Consider the following 24,970-nt stretch of genomic DNA (forward strand, 5'->3'; position numbering starts at 1 on the left):
TCTTTTGTGCTTTTTCTTTCTGTTTTTGTTTGTTTTGGTTTATCTTTTTTCCTATTCTGGTTTTATTTTGTTTTATTTCATTTTATTACTTTTGATGCTTGTTTGATTCCTTTCCTAATAAGAATGAGAAAGGATGTGGATTTGGTTGGGTGAAGAGTTAGGGAGGATGCAGAAGGAGTTGAGGCAGAGAAAACCATAATAAGAATATAGTGTATGAAAAACAAAGCTATTTTAAATTTTAAAAAGGCCAAGAAAAGAATACACACATACTTTGTCTCTACACATACAAGCACATACCCAGAGATACATAGAAACGGAGAAGTGGGGTGGGCAAAATATGTCACAAGATCTAGATATAAGAACAATAGAAAGATTAATATGTGGCCTCTATATAGCTTGGTGTTATAGGAAAATATGTATATCTGCAGAGGAAACCTCAGAGCTCACTGAATAGGAAAAACACCAAAAGATTTAAAAATTGGCCACTTGTCCTCCAAACTCACCTATAAACCAATCACAAAAAAAGGAAGCTGCATAGGCCCACGACATTGGAGGGCAAGTTTTATCCATATTATTAGCTAGTCACCATGTTAAGCAGATGCAGACAAGTAACAAATTTAAATATATACTTTAAAAACTCATACTGTGGCACATATCACAATAAAATAAGGAGATTCTTCAGGTTAACTAGGAAAATAGTAAAATTGTAAAAAGATATTTAGAAAACATAGGATGGGAGAAAGCTACAAACAATGTAAAATTTATGATATTCAGTTTTTTCTAAAAGCGATAAATGTTATGAAAATGATGAAGATGAGCCTTATTCATGAGCCTTATTTAGGAGACATTGTAGACAATTGAAATTGACTCTGAGAACACCACAGTTAAAGTATATCCCAACAATGAAAGAAAGTTATATTCAAGGCTGGATAGATGGCTCAGCGGTTAAGAGCACTGCTCTTCCAAAGTCCTGAGTTCAAATCCCAGCAGACACACAGTGGCTCACAGCCATCGGTAATGGGATCTGATGCCCTCTTCTGGCCCGTCTGAAGACAGCTACAGTATTCTTACATATAATAAATAAATCTTAAAAAAAAGAAAGTTATATACAAAAATTACTGGTAAAAGTGATGATGATGACTTTGCATGTTGGCAAGTTGGTAGAAAATTGAAACAAAAAAGAAAGAATTGAGAAAAGAAAAAGGGGATTATTCTCCTCCAGTTGAGCTGCCTAGTCCAGTTTTGATATGTGTGGGCTTTAGCCTTCTCTTATTGTACCTTGTTTTGTCCTGTTTGGCTGTAGCCCTTTGGAGGTCAGATCTTTTCTGAAGAGGAAACGGGGAGTAGATCTGGTATAGAAGAGAAGTGTATGGGGAAGAACTAGGAGAACCAGATGGAGGGAATGATAGGATATATTTTATGAAAGGAAAAAAAATCTATTTTCAACAAAAGTACTATAACTAAAGCAAAAAATTAGATTGATAGATTTACCATAAGATTTGAGATTCTAGGAGAAAGAGTTAAACTTGATGACATATTCAAAATTATCCACTTTATAAGAAAAGAGAAAAATGATATGAGAAAAGTAGACATACAATGCAATGTAGGCTATAACATCAAAATAAAGCATTATCATGAGAAATATATGAAGAAGTAAAGGTAAATGACAAAGGAAAAGTTTTTAAGGAGTGGATAAATGGAAACCTAACACAAATGAGATACCATAAAAGCAAGTGTAAATCCAAAAATATAAATGCTGACACTAAACATGAATGGACACGACATTTCATTTAAAAGACAAGGGCTCTAACACTCAATTTAAAATCCTCAATCCTATGCTGTTTGTGAGAGATTAAATACTTCCAGAGGATTAAAGTGAATGTTTGGAGAAAATATACAAGATAAGACATCCCTATATTAGGGACCAGTGGTTATATTGAGATAAGAAAGCATAGATTTTGGTGGCCAAAATACTTTTTTGACAAGAAGGTAATTTATTGTTCTCAAAAGAATATCAGAGAACATAATTATGATGCATCACAAAGAGTGATGTTAAAATTTGATGGTAAAGCTTGGCTAGTTCACTAGTCTTTTCTCAGGAAAGGAAACATTAAATAAAAAGAAAGCAGAAAGTCAGTATTGTTGAGACTAAATTGTGTGACCACATATACATGGTATCTGCCCCCCAAAGTATGCACACTAATTCTGAATGCACACCAAGAATGGCTCATAATAGAAAGGTTGTGGCTGAAAAAATAATTTGGACATTATTTAAAAAAAAGCAACTAAACAAATAAGCAAACCAAAATTTGAAACCATACAAAAGTATTTATGTGCAGCAGCAAAGTTACATTACAAATGAAGTTTGCAACGAACTCAATGTCCCTGAACGTTTGGCTGTTAAACAACTTCTTTAAAATTAATTTGTGGCTAATAAAGAAATCTGGAGAGAAATTAGAAAATATCTTGACCTGACTAACAATCAAAACATAATACATCAGAATTTTTGGCATATAGCTGTGTCATTAAGAGAGATAGATTACTTCAGATGATTTTGTTAGCAAGGTGGATCTTCAATTAGTCATTTAATCTTATGCACTTGGAAGTAAGTAGAAAAAAGAAAAAGATTGAGGTGTAATAATGGCTTAGTAGTTAAGAGCACATACTGCAGAGGACACAGTTCGATTCCTAGTACCATGTCAGGCAGCTCACAGCTACCTGTAACTCTAACTTTAGCTCCAGACTATGCCTCAGCCAGAAGTATGTAGAAAAGAAAGAAAATATAAATTACCAGTCAAGAATGAAAGAGTAAGCTTCTCTGCAGAGCCTAAAAATTATATGTGTATTTTGTTGTTGTTGTTGTTAATAACTACGAGTCAAATGGATAAATTATTTGCAGGATATAAACTATGAAATTTGGCTCAAAGAGACAGAAAATCTAAATATATTTCAAGAAAATAAATTGAATTTCAAATCAAAACACATCCCATAAATAAATACCTAAACCCAAATAACTCTGTTGGTGAATTTGAGCTGACCCTCAAAACATAGATAAGATTCAGTATAAAAAGGAATAAATCAGAAAATAGAGGAGGAATACTTGCTAACCCTTTATGGAGCTTGGATTACCTTGATGGTAAAGCTGTGAAAAAGCCATCAAAAGGAGAAATAGTGATAGCTCAATGATTCTTGGGAATGCCTATGCAAAACTATTTTTCCAAAATATTGAGTCAATCCAAAAACATGTAAAACATTCCTCATTGTGACAAAGTGGGGTTTAGCTTATGAGGGCAAAATTAAATATTAAGTAATAAAATACTATTGTATTTCTTTCAGTTAAACAATTGACAAAGACTCCATCACCTCAACATAGACTGAAAAAGCATTTGACAAAATCCTCATTTAAAATTAAACCTTATAACTGATATTGAAAAGGGGAAATTTTCAACCTAAAATCAGGTAGCTAAAGTAACCTAAGCTGGGCATGGTAGAAAGAACCAACTGTAGGAGGCTGTCCTCTTACGTCCCTGGGTATTGCTGCACCCTTTTCTCTGCACAAACGTAAAAGAAGTTTTAAGTATGATCAGTAGTATCATATTTAATGGCAAAAGTGTAAATATCTCCCCCATAAAAGTTGAACAAAACAGGATTGTTTGCTCTGGCCACTTCTGTTCAAGTCTGCATTAGATATTCTAGCAATCACAACACAAGCAAATTATTAAAGAGAATCATTTAGAACAAAAGAAAAACTTTTATGAACTGATGACATGATACTTTTATGTATTAAAATCCTAAGGGATCCTCAAACAAAAAACTATTGAAAGTAGTATGCATGTTTAGTAAAGGAGGAAGATATGTGATCAATATGAAATTAGGTGTGTTAGCTCTATATGAGCTTGAAATAAACTCCATTTGCAATAATAATCAAACCAAAATAATTTGTAGCAGACTTAATAGACAAACGTAAATGTATTAAAACTGCTAAAACAGGGATAGCAATTGAAGGAGTCCCAAATAAATTGAAGTTACAAATTATATTACAAATACAAATTAATGTATTGAAAGATCCAATATTTTTGAAATGGAATTTTCTCTACACTTTCTACAGATTCAACACAATTTCTATCAAAATCTCAGCAGGCTTTTGGATTGATATTGACAAGCCAATTTTAAACACAAGAGAGCCAGAATAGCTGACGCAATTTTGAAAGAGAAACATCTTAGTAGATTATTTATATGATTTCAAAATTTAAAAGAAACTTGCAGAGTTCAAGAAAATACTATCTTGCCATACTGATTAAAACTTTCCATTTATGACTGCCTTTTGCCTAAGAAACTTGTGTATGGCATTGAGTACATTGGTTATAATGTGGTTATACAAACTTAATTATAATAATTTCCTATTAACAATATCCTTTGCCTTACAGAAGCTTTTTGATTTTATGAGGTCCCACTTGTCTGTTGTTGATCTTAGAGCATAAGCCATTCGTGTTCTGTTCAGGAAAATTTCACCTATACTGATGTGTTCTATTAGATTCAGCATATCTGATTTTATGTTGAGATCCTTTATCTACTTGGACTTTAGCTTTGTATGGGGAGATAAAAATGGATCAATTTGCATTCTTCTCCATGCTGACTGCCAGTTGTACCAGGATCATTTGTTGAAAATGCTGTCTGTTTTCTATTGGAACGTTTTGGTTTCTTTGTCAAAGATAAAGTGACCATAGGTGTGTGGGTTCATTTCTGGGTCTTCAGTTCTATTCCATTGATGTACTTGCCTGTCTCTGTACCAATACCATGCAGTTATGTTTGTTTGTTTGTTTGTTTGTTTTATCACTACTACTCAGTAGTACTGCTTAAAGTCAGGGGCTGTGATTCCCACAGTTCTTTTATTGTTGAGAATGTTTTTTGATATACTGGGTTTTTTGTTAATCAAGATGAATTTGAGAATTGCTCTTTCTAACTTTATGTGTAATTGAGTTCGAGTTTTGATGGACATTGCATTGAATCTGTAAGTTGCTTTTGGCAAGATGGCCATTTTTACTCTGTTAATCCTGATGATCCATGAGCATGGGAGATCTTTCCATCTTTTGTGCTCTTCTTTGATTTTTTTTCTTCATAGACTTGAAGTTCTTGTCATATAGATCTTTCACTTGCTTGGTTAGAGTCACACCAAGATATTTTATATTATTTGTGACTATTATGAAGGCTGTTGTTTCCCTAATGTCTTTCTCAGACCATTTATCCTTTTAGTAGAGGAAGGCTACTGATTTGTTAGAGTTAATTTTATATCTAGTCACTTTGCTGAAGTTGTTTATCAGCAGTAGGAGTTCCCTGGTGAAAGTTTGGGGGTCACTATGTATACTATCATATCTTCTGCAAATAGTGATATCTTAACTTGCTCCTTTACAGTTTGTATCCCTTTGATTTTCTTTTGTTGCCTTATTGCTATGGCTAGAACTTCAGTAATATATTGAAAAAATAGGGGGAGAATGGGCAGATTTGTCTTGCTCCTGATTTTAGTGGGATTGCTTCAAGTTTCTCTCCATCTTATTAGATGTTGGCTATTGGTTTGCTGTATATTGCTTTTATTATGTCTAGGTATGGATCTTGAATTCCTGATCGCTCTAATACTCTGAACATGAAGGGATGTTGTATTTTTTCAAAGGCTTTTTCAGCATCTAAATGTTCAGCCATTAAGGGTAGGCTCACAACCAAAAATATAAGAGTTGGGTAGAAGTTTTTAAGGTGCTTATTTCATGGATTTTTCTTTCTCCTTAAATTATGCCAAATACTTTTGCTTATTGTATTAGGCTAGGCTGTCTGAAACAGTCTTTTAGGACTTTCAATGCATAGCTCCAACCTCTTTTTTCTTTCAGAGTTTTAAAGGAGAAATCAGCTGTTATTTTCATAGTTTTCCTTTATATGTGACTTATCCATTTTCTTTTGCAGATTTCAATATGCATCCTTTGTTATTTATTTTTCTGTTTTAAGTACAATATGCTGTGGACATTTTCTTTTCTGATATTGCCTATTTTGATGTTCTATATGTATCCTGTATCTGTGTCAGTTTGTCTTCCTTAGTTTTCTTCTGTGATTTTTGTTGAAGATCTGGTCTATGCCATTGAGCTGGAATAGTTCTTCCTCATCTATGTTTATAATTTGAAGTTTTTGTTGTTCATGGTTTCCCTGCTTTCTTCTATGTAATTTTCCTGTGCTATTTTAAAGTTGCTTATATTTCCCTTGCTTAGTTGACTTAGCTCTTACATTTTGTCTTTTAGTCCCAATATTCTATCTTCTGCTTGATTCATTCTCCTTGTAAGGCTTTCCTTTGAGGTTTCTTGTTGAGTTATTGGTTTTTTTCAACTTCATGTTCACTTAAGTTTGAATCCTTTTCAATAACTTTTTTATCGTCTTACTAAATTTTCTTCTCAAATCCTAGATCATTTCATCATAACTATCAGTCCTATGTTTGTGTTTTCTTAGCCATTTATTCTTTTAAAATTCTTTATCTTTAATTTCATTGAAATGCCTCTTTGTGTCTTCTTTAAACTTATTGAATTCTTTAAGCAAAATTAGGAGTGTTCCTTTAAAATCTGTGTGTTCTGTATTTCATCAAAGTAATTTTTATTAAAAAGCATTTTATAGGAAGGTATTTTGGGGGCAAAGATACTTGCTAGAACTTTCATATTTATAGTAGTCTGAATGAGAATGACCCTCGTAAGCTCATATATTTGAATGCTTAGTCACTAGAGTATAGAACCCTTTGGGAAGAATAAGAAAGTGTGGACTTGTTGGAGAGGGTATGGCCTTGATAAAAGAGGTATGTTACTAGAGCTGTGAGTTGAGGTTTAAAGGGACCACACCAGACCCTGCCCAATCTCAGCCTGCTATCCAAAGTTCAGGATGGAAATCTCTCAGCTATTGCTCTAGTGCCATGCCTGTCTTCTTCCTGCAAGATAATAATAATAGAATAATCTTCTGAAACCTAAAAATAAGAGTTGCCTCGGTTAGGGTTTCTCCTCATAGAAATGAAACAGCAACTACTATATTATTTGAGTTTTTGTCCTATTTTGTTTGTTCTATGTATAATATACATAGAGCAGGTTGGGGTAGTAGGGAGGATGTGAGAGCTTGCCAGTTTAGAGGTTAAAAATGTCTCAATAATAAAGTTAGTTAGACAGAGGATCTCTGATGGTGTATAAGATATGTCTCCTCTTCTAAGACAGGAGTATGGGGGTAGATATGGTTTTGAATGCAGTGTGGGAAGGGACTGTGGGTTGTGAAGTAAATTAGTAAGATACTGACATAAACTTTAAAGTTGGTTGTGGCATAGGTTGAGGTGACCAGAGTAGGTCAGGACAATGCATGTGGAACCTTCTAGGTCAGGTGCATTGGGCAGAAAGCAATGGAACGGGTCAGGAATACTTGCCAAGGGAGACCTTAGATAAGGATGTGAGAGGTCTGATTGGGTGGAAAAATCAGATACAACACAGAATGGACCTATAGGTGTTGTGTAATAGGAAGGATTCAAGTTAGATACTAAGAGAAGGATGTGGGAGATTCTTCCTGGGTAGAGAATTTGGATTTAGTTTATTTTATGATTTATTGAAAATTCTGCTCTAATCCCAAGTAATAATTCACTTAGTGAGTTTTAATAAAATTGAAGCCAGCAACTCAAAAAATTTTTATTATCAAATAATTTAACACAATAGAGCTCAAAGATGTACACACACACAGAGATTATTTATGTGCCAAAGAATGACTATTGATTAGTAATTAAGCTATTCTTTTCCCATAAGAGCAGAAAACTTGGTATATACTGAAATTTCAGTGTAATTTATAATATTTATTATCTTCAAATCTGAGCCAATGTGTTTGTTGGTATAATGTACATGCATAGTGCAGTGTGTCTATGTTGTGTGTTAAAAACTAAAGCTCTAGTGAAGTTGCTTGATTCTGCACAGATGAGACTGCAAGAAATGTCTTAGATTCTTTGTATATTTGATTTTCAATCATATTTTGACCATTTCGTGTTAAGAAACTTTTTAATGTTGCCAGTTTTTTACCCCTACACTCATATGTGCCTGTGTTATGTATATCAGCTGGAATAGGAATAAAAAATATACTCTCACAAATTTTTTTTTTCAGAAGATGCCAAGACAATTCATTTTTGAACAAGAATAGCCTACCCAGTAAATAACATGGGAAAGATTGATTTACTACATGGAAAAAGAAAAACTTAGATCTTTAATATATAACATATATAATACTTAATTTACATTAGGTCATAGGATTAAATATGAGTCCATTATAAACACTTTAAGTACATACTCTACTAGAAAATTTTTGTAAATTTTGGTCAGCCTTAGCCTACCTTGATAGCATCCCTAAAATCAGGACCATAAAATGTAGCTAAATTGGACTTTACCAAATTTAAAGTGTTTTTTTTTCTCTTCAAAAGACAAAGAAAATATGTAGAAAATAGAATGAGAAACATTTTGGAATCATTTATATGACAAAGAACTTTTAGCTAGAATACTTGCTTGGATTATAAAAAGAAAAGAAAGAAAGAAAGAAAGAAAGAAAGAAAGAAAGAAAGAAAGAAAGAAAGAAAGAAAGGAAAGGAGCAACCCATGGCTTTAAGTGGAGGAAAATGTGATTAACCATTTTATCAAAACCTAGATATGGTCATGTGACCAAGAGGAATGGTATTAATTACATGTATTAATTAGATAATTTAAAAGTTACAATCATAGAAAGATAATAGTATCAATAGGATGACCTTGGTATAAAAGACTGTGATTACTATGTATTAGTCAAAAATATTTTGAAACTAGAATCATCATATACCATTGATGCTAATGTAAAAGAATAAGTTTACCTTGGAAAGCATTGTCAGGTTCTCAAAAGATGAACAACAAATTAACAGAAATTAACAAACATTGCTCTTTGATAGTTATCAATATTAATTGTCTTAACTTCCCAATAAAATCAAACTAACAGGTTGGATGAAAAAATATGATTCATCTTTTCACTGCATCCAAGAAACACACTACACCATCAAGGATAGGTATTACCTCAGGGTGAAAAGATGGAAAAAGGTATTCCCAGCAAATGGAGTCAAGAAGCATGCAGGCATAACTGTTTTAATATTTTACAACATAGATTTAAAACCAGAACTAACCATAAGAGATAAGGAAGAATACTATATACTCATTTAAGGAAAATGCCACCATGGGGATATTAAAATTCTAAACATTTATGTACTGAAAACAAAACACCCAAATTCATACAAGAAACACTACTAAATTGCAAATTATTTATTGATCCTCACAAAGGGATAGTGGAAGATTTACCCTGATCCTGCCAAAAGACAAGTCATTCAGGCAAAAACGAAACACAAATGTTAGAGTTAAATAACATCATAAATTAAATGGACTTAAAAGACATGTACAGAATATTCTACCCAAACATTAAGAAATATACTTCCATCTCAGCAGCTCATTGAACTTTCTCCAAAATTATCCAGGTTTCAAGACACAAAGTCTAAACAGAAAGAAGAAAATTGAAAAAAGAAAAAAAAACAACACCCTGAAACCTATCTGATCACTGTGGGTAAAACCCAGATATCATCAAAAATAAAAATGGTAGGAAATATACAAAGTCTTTTTTTTTCATTTTTATCCATTATCTCATTTATTTACATTTCAAATGTTATCCTCCTTTCCAGTTTTCCCTCCACAACTCCCCTATCCCCTCCCCTATCACTGCCTCTATGAGAGTGCTCGCCCACCTGCCCACCCACTGCTGCCTCAGTGCTGTACCATTCCCCTACCCTGGGTCATCGAGCCCCCACAGGACCAAAGGGCTCCCCTCCTATTGATGCCTGCTAAGGAAATACTCTGCTACATGTGCAGCTGGAGCCATGGATCCCTGCCATATGTACTTTTGGTTGGTGGTTTAGTCCCTGGGAGCTTTGGGGGGTCTGGTTGGCTGATATTGTTGTTCTTCCTATGGGGTTGCAAACCTCTTCATCTACTCAAATCCATGTCCTAACTTCTTCATTGGGGTCCCTGTTCTCAGTCCAATGTTTGGCTGGGTACATATGCATCTGTATTGGTCAGGCTCTGGCAGAGCCTTTTAGAGGATAGCTATACCACGTTCCTGTCTGTAATCACTTCTCACCATCAGCAATAGTGTCTGGATTTGGTGTCTGTAGATGGGATGGATTCCTAGGTGGGGCAGTCTCTGGATAGCCTTTCCTTCAGTCCCAGCTCCACTATTTGTTCCTGCATTTCCTTTTGACAGAAGGAAATCTTGATTAATAATTTTTTAGATTGGTCGGTGGCCCCATCCTTCAGCAGGGGTCCATGCCTATCCACTGGATCTGTTCTATCCAACAGTTCCATGTTACATTTTTGTCTAAGAGAAATGAAAATGTATAGATCCAATAAATACTTGCACATGAATGTTTGTAGCAAGTACTACACATAATCCTCAACTAGATATTCTTTATGTGTGTTCAGCAAATACTGGATGGATAAAATTAGCTAGATTAGCTTTAAAAACATCAAACTATTGACATGAGCAACAGAAGTGAACTTTAAAAATACTCAAGTAAATGAAAGACGTCAGAAAAAAATACTATGATTAGTTTATGTAAAATTTCTGAAAATAATAAAACTGTTGGAAAATGTTTTAGAGATTCCCCAAGGCAGGGTGTGGGTGCAAATGAGCAGGAGGAAAAAAAGGTTAAAGCTATGAGCTCTAAAATTGTGGCACTTAATTGTGGCAGTTTTTACAAACTATGCACATTTGCTAAAAAGCTTTAGACTGTTATACACACCTTCATGAAGCTGATGTATATTTTCAAAACCACATTTATTGATTATGCACCAGCTACTAAGCAGAGTGCTGGGTATTTGCGTAACACTGATGAATGAGGACTAGATTTCTTCTTTTATCAAATTACAGGCAACAGTCAGATGAACAAAAAATTAAAATAAAAACTAAGCACAAGAATAGAAGGACTAGTTGTGAGGTAATACGGACAGGATGGACTGCTTCTCTTTGGGTACAGGGTTGATTAGGTTATCCTGGGTGAATTCCTTAGACATTTCTTTTTTGAGATGTAAATCTGATGACCTGTGTTAGGACCTTACCTCTAGAAAAACATCTCATGAGAAAATTTTTAGTTCAAATGCAATTTCTAGAAAACTTGGAAGAACTAGAAGCCAGAAATTCTGTAATAATTAAAAGTCAAGTCTGAAAGGACCTGCATGTCCAGGTGAATGATAGAGTACTGTGTTGAGATGAATTGGATGTAGGCTTTGTGCTCCACTGCTAAGCATGTATTGTGTACCACTGCTAAGCATGCAATCCCTTTTTGTGATATTTTCAGTCATAGATTCTCTTCATAGATTTCTACTTCTCGGGAGTTATTGGAGATAAGAATGATCCATTCTCCTCCAATAGTGCCAATACCAAGCACCAATGTGATTCTCTACACGCCTTAATATATTAATACACTTGATATTTCCAGCTATATTTTGTGCTACACCAGTATGCATCATTAGACGATGCTTCAAAATATTTGTTAGTGAATAAGTATTTATAGTAACATCTAGTTTCCCATACAAGGGAAAAGAAAAACAGAAATTAATTGCATTGTGACAGGTTGTATAATAAGAGCTAGGATTTGGAATACAGAGTTTAAAATTCTGACTCCGGAGACCCTGTTTTTAAAGGGTATGCTATATTGTAGAAAAACTAAATAATAAGTCCAAAGACTCTATAGCTTGGAATTCAAGAGATGTTTAAAGCAAGAATAAATTCTTATTTGGAGCCTGAAAAAACAATGAATTGCCTCAGTTAAAGAAGGGACATACATCATGTTAAGAGAGGTTTTAAATATTTATTAACCTTGGAAGGCTGGGGCTAGACAATGTTATTTCTCTCTTTCAAACTTCATTAGCAGCAAACTATGTTTTCAACAGTGCAACACTAATCATAAATACCCATGGTTCTACTTGTTCTACTACTACATTCTTGCTACATGATTGACCTCAAAGGGAAGAGTATATTTGGGTTTTTCAAAGTTGATCACAGGGCTACACCCTAGAACTAAGCTCTGATACTCATTCTACCTATAGATTTCTGACCATATCTTTGAGGGCTTCATTCTTTAAATTTTGAAATCATGATTGGTTTGGAAAGAGTAATCACGTTGGCTCAAGGTAAACCTAAAAGGAAATGCATTGTATGTACTTACTGATAAGTGGATATTAGCCAAAAAGTACAGAATACCTAGTATATAACATACAGACCATAAGAAGTATAACAAGCAGAAATATCCAAGTGAGGATACTTCAATCTCACTTAGAAGGGGGAAGGAAATAATTAATAATTACAGGAGGCAGAGAGAAGGAGAGACCAGTGTAGGAGAGAGGAGGGGGAGGGGAAAGTGGGAACAGGATCAGATATGGGGGATGGGACAGAAGAGACACCCAGAGGGCTAAAAGAATGAATGGAAATAAGAACTTTGGGGATTAGGAGTTGGGGTTACCCTATAGAAAGTACCAGAGACCTGGGAGATGAGACACTCTCAGGATTCATTGGGAATGACATTAGTTAAAGTGTCCAACATTGGGTAAACGGAACTCAAGAGTCTACCTCCAAAAGATAGACAGGGCCTCAAGTAGAGAGATAGGGCTACTAACGCACAGTCAAAATTCCTGACCCACAGTTTTTCCTGTCTAAAAGAACTATAGTAACTAAAATGGAGAAGAGACTGAAGTAAAGGAAGTTCAATGACCAACCCAACTTGGGATCCATCTCATGGTAGGAGGAGGTGGGGCACCAAGGTCTGATACTACTATGCTACAATGTATGATGTACTTATATATGGGAGCTTGGCATTGCTGTCCTCAGAGAGGTCCTACCAGAAACTGACTGAGACAGAAACAAATACTTAACACTCAACCATTGGACTGAACTTGGGGACCCCTATAGTTGAATTAGGGGAAAAATTGAAGCTGAAAAGGAGAATGACCCCATAGGATGGCCAACAGTCTCAACTAACCCAGACCCCAGGGAGCTCCCAGAGACTGAGCCACCAACCAGGAGCATACATGGGCTGGTCCGAGGCCCCTGGCACATATACAACCGAAGTCTAACTGGTCTAGCCTCACTGGAAAAAGATATGCCTAATCCTCAAGAGACTTGAGGCCCCAGGGAAGGGGGAGGCCAGGTGGGGTGTGGGAGCACCATCTTAGAGGCAAGGCGAAGGAGGGACTGAGGGGGCAAGGACTGGAATGTAAGTGAATATCTATACCATAATTACAAAAAAAGAGTACAAATGAAGTAAAGTATAGCTTGGGTTTCTGAACTATACCTTAAAACAAAAATAACTGAATCCAAACCAATGTATCTTCTTCAGTTGAGGTTGTACTTGACTCTACTCTTTATAGCCAAGTGTGATTCCATGTCTATGAAAAGATAGAAGACAAATTCTCAGGGTAATTCTGGATTTGTTTCTACATTCTCTCATGTCTGGATTGAACTAGTAAGGAACTTCAAAGTCTCTTACTTAGTAGAGAATAAGCTAACACTCAGGGAGGTAAAACAGCTCACATAAGTCACAAAGCAACTACCTACTCAAACTAGGCTTTTCGGTGTACTCATCTCTCAACTACATGCTGCCTGCTTTTTTGATCATGGGCTCTGATGTCTCATACTTGGTGTTCAAGCAGTTCTTAAACATACTATCAGAAAATAAGGAAAGCCAGTGATGGATGTTCTTCACAAGGCAGGTATGTAATGCTCAAACAAAACACTGAAATGTATGGGTTGTCTATGCATATATACAAATATTACATCTTATTTAATTTCTATGTTTTGGTGAGATGATAATAGTCCACTTCAGGGTCTGAACCAACCTTTTTCCTGCCCACTAGCAAAGCAAACAACCTCCAGTTTAGAATAGCCATCATTGCCTTTTCTCCTAGACACAGATGTGTGTGCACAAGATAAAAAAAGAGAAATGGAGAGACTGAATGAAAATTTTCTATAAATGATAGTTTTAGGACAATTTTTTAATGAATGGATAAGCTGCAGGTATGGAAATGCAAGTGGGATGATCCCTTATTTCACCTTATAAGTCCTCCGTCCCCAGGCTTCGGTGAAGAGATCACAGCTTGTTAAGGCCCTCAAGAAACATGGAGTTAATTTGAAGTTTTGATCGTCTCTACTGAGTTATATTAGCTAACAAAACTGGCTTTACTTAGTGTCAGACCCAGGAACCACAGATTTAGGAAACTCAGAGAATGTTGCACAGAAGAAATAAAAAAAATTGGCTATAAATACCAGTTTTAAACTATTGAAAATCAAAAATAAAGAAAAATGCTGTCAAGAGGAACCAGGAGAGAGGGATCTACATTACTTTTGTCATACACACACACACACACACACACACACACATATATATATATATATATATTAGAAATCTTTCAAACAACAAAGATTGAGGGATAAAATATCTAAAGTGTTCATATCTGAGCCACACTAGACTAGAATTCTTTACCTCATAAAATTAGGTTTGAAAAGTAAAGGCAAAATAGAAGCATGCTCCTATAAACAGAAATTGAAGAAATTTGTACTGGTTCCAAAAAGTGTTAAAAAGAGCCTTTGGAAAGAGGGAAAATAGTATAGGTCATATAATGGATGTATATGAAGACAGACAGGGCACTGAGAAGGGACAGGTGACAGTGAAATGAAGCCTTTTATTTAACTCTTTATTAATTTAACAGATTGTCAAGTATTAAAAAATAATAATAGTGAGACTGTATTTGATAATCTGCGCATATACAAACATGCTTACATATATGTGAAAAGAATGACACAGATGACACAAGGGGTGAGAAAGAAGAGTGATTAAAAGCATATGAACTTTCGAACTATCAGCCTACTTCTTACTAATGTGTTTGTGTCAGTAGCACGTATATGTTGCACACTCAGAGACAGTTCTAAGAACAAGTGAAAAAGATCCACTATGCTAAGAAAGTGGAGAAAAATTGATATAAAATATTTGCTGTAATCTGCTGACAGTAATCAAAACAAAACAGTAACTAATAACAACTTCAGGAAACTTCAAAGGATGAAAAATTATTATTGATAAAGAGTGGCAATACATTAATGATAAGGGAATAACACTTGCTAAAACCAAGTAACTGGTCATAGCATGTATGTGTTTAATCACATAGGATCCAATATGGGGAATGAGGCTAAGTGCATGAGACTTGAAAAGATGCATCTACTGTTTCATCTGCTGGTTATACAACTCCATCAGTAGGCAGATATAACAGGAAAAAAATAGGAACTATCAATCAACAGATGCAACTTATTTTTATAGAGGGCTTTACCAAAAAAAATCACAGAATAGATATAGTTTTAAAACCCACCTGAAACAATCACCAACATGGACCATGCTGCATGCTAGAACACACATTTTAGACAACTTATTAGTAGGAAATTTATGACAGGAATTATAAACTTAGCAAACTACCCATGGATGGAGAGGCTATGGAACCTAGAGAAGAATCTACTAGTGCCACTTTCCTAAGCTAATATAAATCTGCAGATGCTTTCTAAATACTTATCTCTACATTCACAGGTGAATGTAGCTCTCATCATTCATCAGAGAAGCTTCTTTTTGCAGTATACAGAGTCCATTATAGAAAGTAACAGCTAGTCACAATGTAGAGATAAACTGACTTCGGAATGCCTATCCCCAGTTAATACAATCACAACACAAACACTACACTTAAAGCTCATACAGCATCAAGGAAGAGGAGGTGGAAAGATTGTAAGAGTCAGACCACCAGGACATTGGCTACAAGATAACATTAAGAAGGGGTGGGAAGAGAACAAATTTCTAATATCAGAAGTTGAAGATGGAACATAGTTAGAAGCCCTATGTGCATTAAATGGAGAAGAATGAAATACTGTGAAAATCTTTATCCTTAAATTTGATCATCCAGATGAAATAAATCAATTCCTTGAAAAACACAAACTACCAATATTCACTGAGTCTAAATAGATCCTCTGAACAGACTTATATATGAATGATGTGTAAGTGATCATAAATGATTGATAATCTACTTACGTAAATAGACCCAGATAAGTTTTGTAGTGAGTGTTGCAATATATTTTATGCTGAAATTGTTTCGGTTTCTATAATTGCATTCTGAAAATCAAAACTGAGGGAATACTTCCCAATTGATTCTTTACAGAACTAATTTGGCAGGCAAATATATGAGAAAAAATAGATTAATAATTCTCAAAGACAAATTTCAAAATTCTCTAAGAAAATATTAGAAAATAAGGTATAATTTTATATATGATTATACACCATGACCAAGTAAGATTTTCCTTGGTCATAGCTAGTTCATAATTAGAAAATTAACTTGTTTAATTACCATTTCAAAAGGCTAAGAGGAAAAAAATCACATGAGCATATAACATATTCAGATAAAATATTTGACAAGATTTAATATCCTTTTCTCCATTCCAAGAGTCCCTGTTCTCAACTTGATACAGAATATTTTTCAAAATCTGCATAGCTAACATGCATCTTTCATGGTCTGTAACAGAAAGTTTCTCACTAAATCAAGAAAAAGAAGCCCTGCAAGAATGTTCTCTCCCACTGCTACATTTCAGAACCATGCTGAAAATTTTAGCAGTGCCCCAAGAAAAGGAATGCAAATAAAAACATGCTGATTGAGTGTTTGTAGAAAGGCTGCAACATAAAAGGGTGATGTACAAAATTCTATTTCTTTCCTATAACTTAGCATTCAGCAAATGAATTTGAGATTTAAATACCCAATAGTAGATAGAGAAAGCAGTATGTGTCTGTAATCTCTACTCTCAGGAGGCTAGTGTAGGAGAAATGCTGTAAGCTCTAGATGAGTGTGGTCTACATAGGGAGTTCTAGACCAGTTTGGTATACATGGTAAGATTCTTTCTCAACACACACACACACACACACACACACACACACATCCTTATGCCATATGATAAGATACTTGAATGTGAATTTAACAGAGTAACATTTATAAGCTCTATATAAAGAGAAACAAGATGAACAAAATCAATGAAAACTTAGAGAGTAGGGAAATATTCACCTTTATGGATAGAAAAACATAATATTGCCATGATTTCCATTCTCCCTATCTTTAAATATGCATTTAATGCATTTTCAATCGAAGTACCTGGAAATTATCTTGTAAACAGAATGGAGGGGCAGTGCTCCAGAGCAGCCTAATAGCACAGAGGAGTAAGACAGTTGGAACTCTGTCACTGTCTCACTTCAAACCTTACCACAGATAGATACAAGACAGGATGATAATGGTGAGAATTAGGTGAGTATGTCACAGGACGAGTTTAAAGTATCAAGAAACAGGCTCTCATAAATATGGTTACTCATCCTTGATAGACAAGTAAAGATAATATGGCAAAGATAGTTTTTTCAAAAACAGATCTAGAAAAGAATGGAGATCTGAATGCAAAAGCAAAGTCTAGGAATAAACGTATGCCTTTAACAGAATTAACTCAAAATAGATCATTGACTGTCCTAGTTAATGTTCAATTGGTGTGAAGAGTAGCCATAACCAAAGAAATTCTTAGAAGAAACTACTTAATCGGGGTCTTGCTTACAGTTTCAGAGGATGGATCCATAATCATGAGAGTGAGAACTGTGGCAGTAAGCAAGCACAGTACTGAAGCAGTAGCTGAAAGCTTTACATCTGATTCATAGGCAGTAAGCTGGGAGAGGGAAAGGGAGGGGGGCAGGAGAGGAAGAGGGAGAGCGAGAAAGGACAGAAAACTGGCCTGGGTAGGCTTTTGACACCTCACAGCCCACCCCCAGTGACACACTTTTTCCAACAGGGCACACAAGCTCCAACAAGCCCACACTCCCTAATCCTTCTAATCTTTCTCAAACATTGCCACTGCCTAGTAACTAAGCATTAAAGTATGTGAGCCTATGAGGCCATTCCCATTCAAACCACCATACAGACAAAAGTGAAAAACTGAAGAGTGTAACACATTTCAAGAAGATAACTGCAGGAGACTCTGTACACAATGACAGTGGTCTTGACAATGGACTTTGGCATTGTGCCCCTCCCTGCCATCACAGCTTTTTAGATATCACACCAGCAGCATGATCCTTAAGAGGAATAATCAATAAGTTGAGATCCATAAAAATTTTATCCTTTGCTCTGAGAAAAAGTACTCATAAGAAGAGAAAAATGGAAGAAAACAGTAAAGAAAATTATTGTAAAATACATTTGGCAAATCATTATTATGGATTGTTATGAAGAATAGGGCTTATGTAAGATATTAGGAGGTATAAAGAAGAAAAGCCCTTCTGAAATTAAGAGGGGGGAAGTCTGGATTAAAAAATAGAGAAATGAAGAGACTTGAGAAAGATGATACACAAGTGACCAAAACACACAAGAAACAATGATCTCTGTTATATACTTCAGGAAACCAAAGACTAAAAAACGTGATAGCCTTACCACCTGTAAGGGCAGCCAAAATCAGAGATGCTGACACCAAATTTTGACAAGGATTTGGAGCCACAGAGATCATTGTTTCATGTTGGTAGAAATCCCAAATGGTCTAACTACTTTGGAATAGGACTGTTGACTTCTTAGATATATTCTTGCTATTGAGTCCAGTACTGTTTGCTTCGGTATTTACCTAAAGAAACAGAAACTGTAGATCTCCACAAAAAACAACTTCTACCAGAGTATTTATGTTAGCTTCATTTATAATATCTAAGTTTGGATAATTAGAAGATTAATAATAAAATAATATTGATTAGTAGGATGAAATAATAGAGTATGAATAGAACTGCATGGAGTTACCTTAAGTGTATATTATTACTAAGTATCAAAAATCAATCTGGAAAGTTAGCCTGGTCACAACCACTACTATTGTGGATAAGACAGAACTTTGAGAATGGTCAAATATCAGTTGTTGTCAAAGGTTTAGGGGAAAAGGAAGGTGGCAGGCAGAGCAAAAACATTTGCTGTGGTAGTGACACTCTATGCTGATACTATAATGCTAAGTAACTGTCATAGAACCTACTTTCTAAACCTTTTCAATAGCACATCCTAATGTCAACTCTGCCTGTTAAAAATGATGTTTCAATATGAGTTCATCAATCAAAACACGTAGATCCTTTTTTTTTATTAGATATTTTCTTTATTTACATTTCAAATGTTTTTCCCTTTTCAGGTCAAGGCAGATGTTATGCAAGGCTGTGGAGGTCTATGGGATCTCTCTGTATCATTTTATTGGTTTTGTCATGAAACTAAATGTGTTCTTTTTTACAAAAAATGAAGTCATTTTAATTATAAAATATACATAAATAAGTAGCTCTATAATACAATGGATTATTGTTTAAAATGAACTTTTTTAACAAAATAAAACTCTACTAATTGAATAGTAACACCTATCATTTTTGTAGTAACAATATGTCCATGCATTTTGCTCTTATAACTGTATCTATTAGTAGAGTCTATTTATTTCAGCAACTAATATCATGAAGTCTTGTCTGTGAGCATCATTTCTCAGTGTACAGGGATTTTCCTCTAAGATCCATTCCTGCCATCATGGAACTTCCACAATATAGAGGAAATGTAAACTAAAGAACTCACACACATGATAATTAAAATTTTTAATTATTATTTTTGTGAACACTTTGAAGAAAGAAACAGAGTAAAAAACTCACCAAGAGAAACAAGCAAGTGTGGATGTGAATGAACCAATTAGGGGACAATTGCCAAAACTCAAATAAGAATGACCTCTGGGCCTGGAAGCTATATGAGAACTCAGAGGTCATAATAAGTCAAACAATTAATTATGGCAATATACTTACAAAACACATGCTTTTAGTGATAATTGTATGATTAAATTACATAAAATGTAAGGACAAAAACCAGTAGAGAAAGGAGGATTTACTGAATGTTCTAGAAATTACCCAAAGTGCATTTCTACCAGAAGAACTTACAATTTGACTAAAAGCCTGAACTTTTCCTATTTTTTTGTATAGTGTACATGATTTTACATCATATACTACTTTGTGCATATCTTGTTAGTACTAAAGTGAATGGTACTTTGTATGCTGCTAAAGGCTGGGACCATCAATGTTTAGTGTTTCTGTTGATCTAAGGACTGTGTGTCCTATCAACTCCAGGACAACATTCCCTTGGAGGTAGATCTGGTTGACTAGGAACCCCACTCAGGCAATTGGAGTGGTAGGAGATTGATTATACATGCCTTCTAAATGGAGATTAAAAAGTCATAAATAGCCAGGCATAAATAGTGCAAGCCTTTAGTCCCAGCACTTGGGAGGCAGAGGCAGGCAGATTTCTGAGTTTGAGGCCAGTCTGGTCTACAGAGTGAGATCCAGGACAGCCAGGGCTACACAGAGAAACCCTGTCTCAAAAAAACAAAGAGAAACAAACAACAACAACAACAACAACAACAAAGCCAAAAAAGTCATAAATAAAACATTTTTATCCCTAAAATGGTGGGACATATGAAGTCTGAGAGGATGGAGTTTTAGAACTTTCATAATTGATCCAGATTCAGATTTATGGCAGAGGACATGATGAGAGTTCACTTGGACGATTACACACTCACAGGAAATGAGAGAACTTTAGATGTGCATCCACTTAGGATCATCAATGGCTGGCTTTCCACAGTCCTCTGTGGAGCTGGATAGAATCACTAGAAATCACAGTTCTCTGTGACATTTATAGTTCCCAACTGGCACAATACAGCAATCTATGAAAGTTGGGGTACAATGACACAGAAAACAGGAAACCAAATTCCTGTGTTGGAGAAGACCAGGCTGGCTTTTCAATCCCATTTTGATCATCTCATGGTTATGGGTTTAAAATTATTTATTGTTATGTTTTCCAAGTTTCTCTATTTTGATCTACAAAATCATAAAAAAATTTCATATCCATTTGTTTGAATTAGGATTCAGAGTAACATAAACATGTGTTTATAAAAATATATGGTGATATTTAATAAATGTTGATTACCATTTTTTTAATGATGACTATTGCTAATCACCCATACTTTATCATGATTTGATTTTCTTCTTTTCATTTTAGACACTTCCTAAAATCCTGGACAAGCTAGCACCAGCATTCACCATGAACAGCTGCAGCTTTCTGGTGGAAAAATCACGAGCTTCCACTGCCCGAGTAGTGGTGTGGAGAGAGATGGGGGTTTCCAGAAGCTACACCATGGAGAGCAGCTACTGCGGCTGCAACCAAGGCCCCTATCAGGTATGTGAGCGTGTAAGGCCTGTGCTCTCTGCTCAGCAGCAGAACATAAAAAAGGGGAATGATAGCGGACCTACCTTTCTCCCTTGCAAGGGGCAAAAAGCTTCAAACTGGGTCTTGCCTCACTCCTTTGCTGGTTTGATGATTATCCTTTCCTGCAGAAGCATGTCTGTTGATCCTGGAAATAATCTGTGCATGCTTTCCCATGTAGTGCCTCAATCAGCCGTCCTCACTAGCAAGCAGCAGGGAGCCTCTCTCTGATGTGAAGTACCAGTTCTGCCTGTCACATGCATGGAAGTCTGTTATCTCTTTCAGTAACCAAGCTGTTTCCATTTATATTACAGAGGGGTATAGGGCTATAGGCATGATCAAAACATCTCGGCATTGTGTGATTTCTGTGCCAATGTAAACCAGCAGCTACCCCCACTGTTACCAGAGCACGACGAGCTGTGTGCACACTATGAGCCCACCAGATGAGTGGCTTTTGGACACGTGTGCTAGTGTTGAGGGAAAGGACTCCTGTATAAATCATGTCTTTTCTACAGCTAAATTAACTGCATGAGCAGCTGGAGAGCTGCTACAGCATGCAGCTCTGGCTGCTCTTCCCACTCTCCCATAGAGAAGCATAAATAAGAGACACTGTGACACTGCCAGAGTAATAGACTCTTTTAAATTTCTTAGGCAAATTGACAGACTACTCCTTGGTGACTTCCATTCAAACCCAAATCACCTGTCCTCATGAGCACTAATGCCTACTGGGTGTTGGCTTTGAGATGCCTGAAACAGCCAGAAAACACTTGGCACCTGTCATGAATTTGCTGAAATCTGTTAACTATCATAGGGATTTTAGGGACTGGCATGTGATTTTAGGGACTTCCTGTTTCCTGACCTGGTCAACGAGATTTTTGACACAGAGCTATTGAACCATTCATTTTGTCTCACAGATCCTGTCTGTTAATTAATCTACACAGTTGCTTCAAAGAATTACTTTGTTATTGGCTTAATGTTATTAGGCTTAATTAATTCAATTTGCTCATGTTAATATAGATGCAAAGTAGAAAGACTTGGGATCTTTTCCTAGGCAGTAAAAGACTTTGCTCTTCTACTTATCAAAATGTTGCAAGCTCTGTACCTCACTTGTCCATATGCTTGCCCAATCAAATGAGGATATCAATGATGATTCCTCTCCTCATGGCACAATAGTTCTGTAAATGCATGTATGATTGGAGATTATCTTATCAGGAATTTATTCAGTCCGCCGACAGTAAAATACCTATGGGATTAAGAGAAATAAGCCTGGAATATTGTGATCCTCTGGCCTTCTGAATATAGAATTCACCTCTTTGATATATGTCTTTTAATGGAAAGGGGCCTGTCATTCAAAGACATCTCATACAACTTTTTGCATATTTATTTGTTTGTTGATTTTCATTGACTTAGCTTCTCAAAGAACTAATTCATCCTAACATCATGGAGTCACATAAATATTAATGCCACTCACAGTCAATCAAATGGACACTCAAAGACTTTTCTGGATATTTGAAAAGGGAATTGCACCTATGTCAGATCCTTTCTAGATCTCCATTTTCCATTATGTAACATACTAGCAATGACAAAGGATAAAGGATACTCAGCCAATGGGGTGGCTTTCAGGCTCAGACCCAACATTTATCCTGTGAAATTTCCCACATTGGTTTTGTATGAGCTCTCTTAAGGGAAGAATTGAGAGAGAACTGGCTACAGAAAGCCCTCACTGGGCCAGACCTGGTTTTGCTTTCCCAGTCCCATGCTCTATATGAAACACCTCTATGAATGGATCGGTTTTCTAATTCTCTTTTTTTTCCTCTCCTGACAAACACCACAGAGTCACTGAGCAGAATTATAGACAGTGAGCAGGCATGGGTGAGTAATTTTACATATGGGAGGACCTACCTCATGGGAAAGAAACCAGCCCAGAGTTGGGTGTTTGGGTGATTTTTGTTTGAGGCATATCATAAAATCTATGAGATATAATGTAGTATAGAAGTTTCCACCCTGAAAATATTGCAAATGATTTTTTTTTTTACATTGGGAAGCTTAATCCCAGTTGGATTTTGAGATTATTATTCTAAGGTCATCTTTCCATTTTTTGCTTAGAATTAGCATTTATCCAAAAGACTGAGGGTCCTTAAATACACCCATGAGAGGCATTCCTTCCTTCCTTCATAAGAATATAAATATTTTTGCAGTTTCTCTGGTTTACGTGGCTTTAAAGCAGTTCCAATCATTTCTCCCCCAGCACACTAAGTACCTGATTTGTTAGTAGTGAAGTGAAATAGCATTTCTTACAGTGACATTTTTGCTGGAACTACATTAAAGAACATTAGCCATTACATCCAGATAATTATTATTTATATGATATTTTTTTCTTCTATTTTCCAGTCTTATAGTCAGATAGTTTTAAAAGAAATCTCCTGGAATACTGTCTCTGCTCTACTTGTATAGTCAGAATCATATTTTTTGTTTAACCTAGAAGTCTAAACCCACTGAGAGAATTATATTTCCTGTTGAGGACTAGCCTAATGGTTTTGAGGCTTCTGAGAGGGAAAGTTAAAATGGAATGATACAACCATTGGGGACTCATGCTTTTTAGTGTTGTCTAAATGATAGGGATGTGTGCTTTTTATTAAATATTTATGACCTGGGGTCACACACATCATGTGCTTTGTACATACAAAGTCATGCATTTGAGTTTCATGGGTTGCTAATTGCTGTGGAGATTGGCATGAGTACTCCAACTCAAGCAGGTCATAGACATGCTTCTTGGCTACATAATGGACTTGTGAAACATAGTCTTACTCAGATGGAAAGTAGAAGATGGTTGACTCAGCTGAACTCAAAGAATGACTAGCTTGTGTTTAATCTCCTTCCCGTGAGTGAGCTGCTTTATGTTGTGGACCCTCCATGTATGTGAGTGATTTATTCTTTCCATAATCCACTGAGGTATTTCCCACAGCCCTGAATTATTCAAGTAATGCTCACAATACATATATTGCATAGCTTTTGCTTGAGAAATATGAACAAGGCCTCGTCATTTATATATTCACCAACAACAGACCAAGAAGATAATTTGACTCCAGTTTAAGATGGTGAAACAAAGTTTATTACTTGCTTACTTGTAGCAGCACGTGTGAGATAAGACTTAGAGGTACCAAACATTTGGATCACTAAATATCTGTACTCAAGAATGCATAACAAGCTCACAGCTGTTGCACAGATTAAGTCCTTTTTCAGTAGTCCTCCCTCACTCCCACATTTACAAAGGACTGACAATGGGCCTGATCTTAGGGGGAGGGTGTCTTGTATAGTCCATCACAGCTGCTCTAATTAAGATGGTCATAGGCCAGAGAACAGCATTCTACAACACTATCTAAGTGCTTTTTTTTATAAGTAAAATTTAGCTGTTTGTCTTTATGCTAAGAATTTTTACAATCTCTTGAACTTTTTAAAGACTCAATCCTTAGTCTAGTATTTACTTAATATTCAAATATATGAAGGATGAACCCACATTCCACAAGGAACTCAAGAAGAAGGAAGACCAAAAGGTAGACATTTCATTCCTTCTT

The 24,970-nt window shown here is 35.6% G+C and overlaps 1 protein-coding gene across 6 annotated transcripts in view; it reads left to right on the plus strand.

Annotated features, from left to right (window-relative positions):
- Agbl1 (ATP/GTP binding protein like 1) overlaps window positions 1-24,970 on the plus strand; it is an 887,643-nt gene that overhangs the window by 492,786 nt on the left and 369,887 nt on the right. For all 6 annotated transcript variants that reach the window (XM_031387026.1, XM_031387022.1, XM_031387027.1 and 3 more), the window contains exon 21: window positions 21,192-21,368. In XM_031387026.1, the coding sequence (XP_031242886.1) occupies window positions 21,192-21,368 (177 nt within the window). The remainder of the gene's footprint in view (window positions 1-21,191; window positions 21,369-24,970) is intronic.

This window comes from Mastomys coucha, unplaced genomic scaffold, assembly GCF_008632895.1.
Source record: "Mastomys coucha isolate ucsf_1 unplaced genomic scaffold, UCSF_Mcou_1 pScaffold21, whole genome shotgun sequence".
In the NCBI taxonomy this organism is placed as follows: domain Eukaryota; kingdom Metazoa; phylum Chordata; class Mammalia; order Rodentia; family Muridae; genus Mastomys; species Mastomys coucha.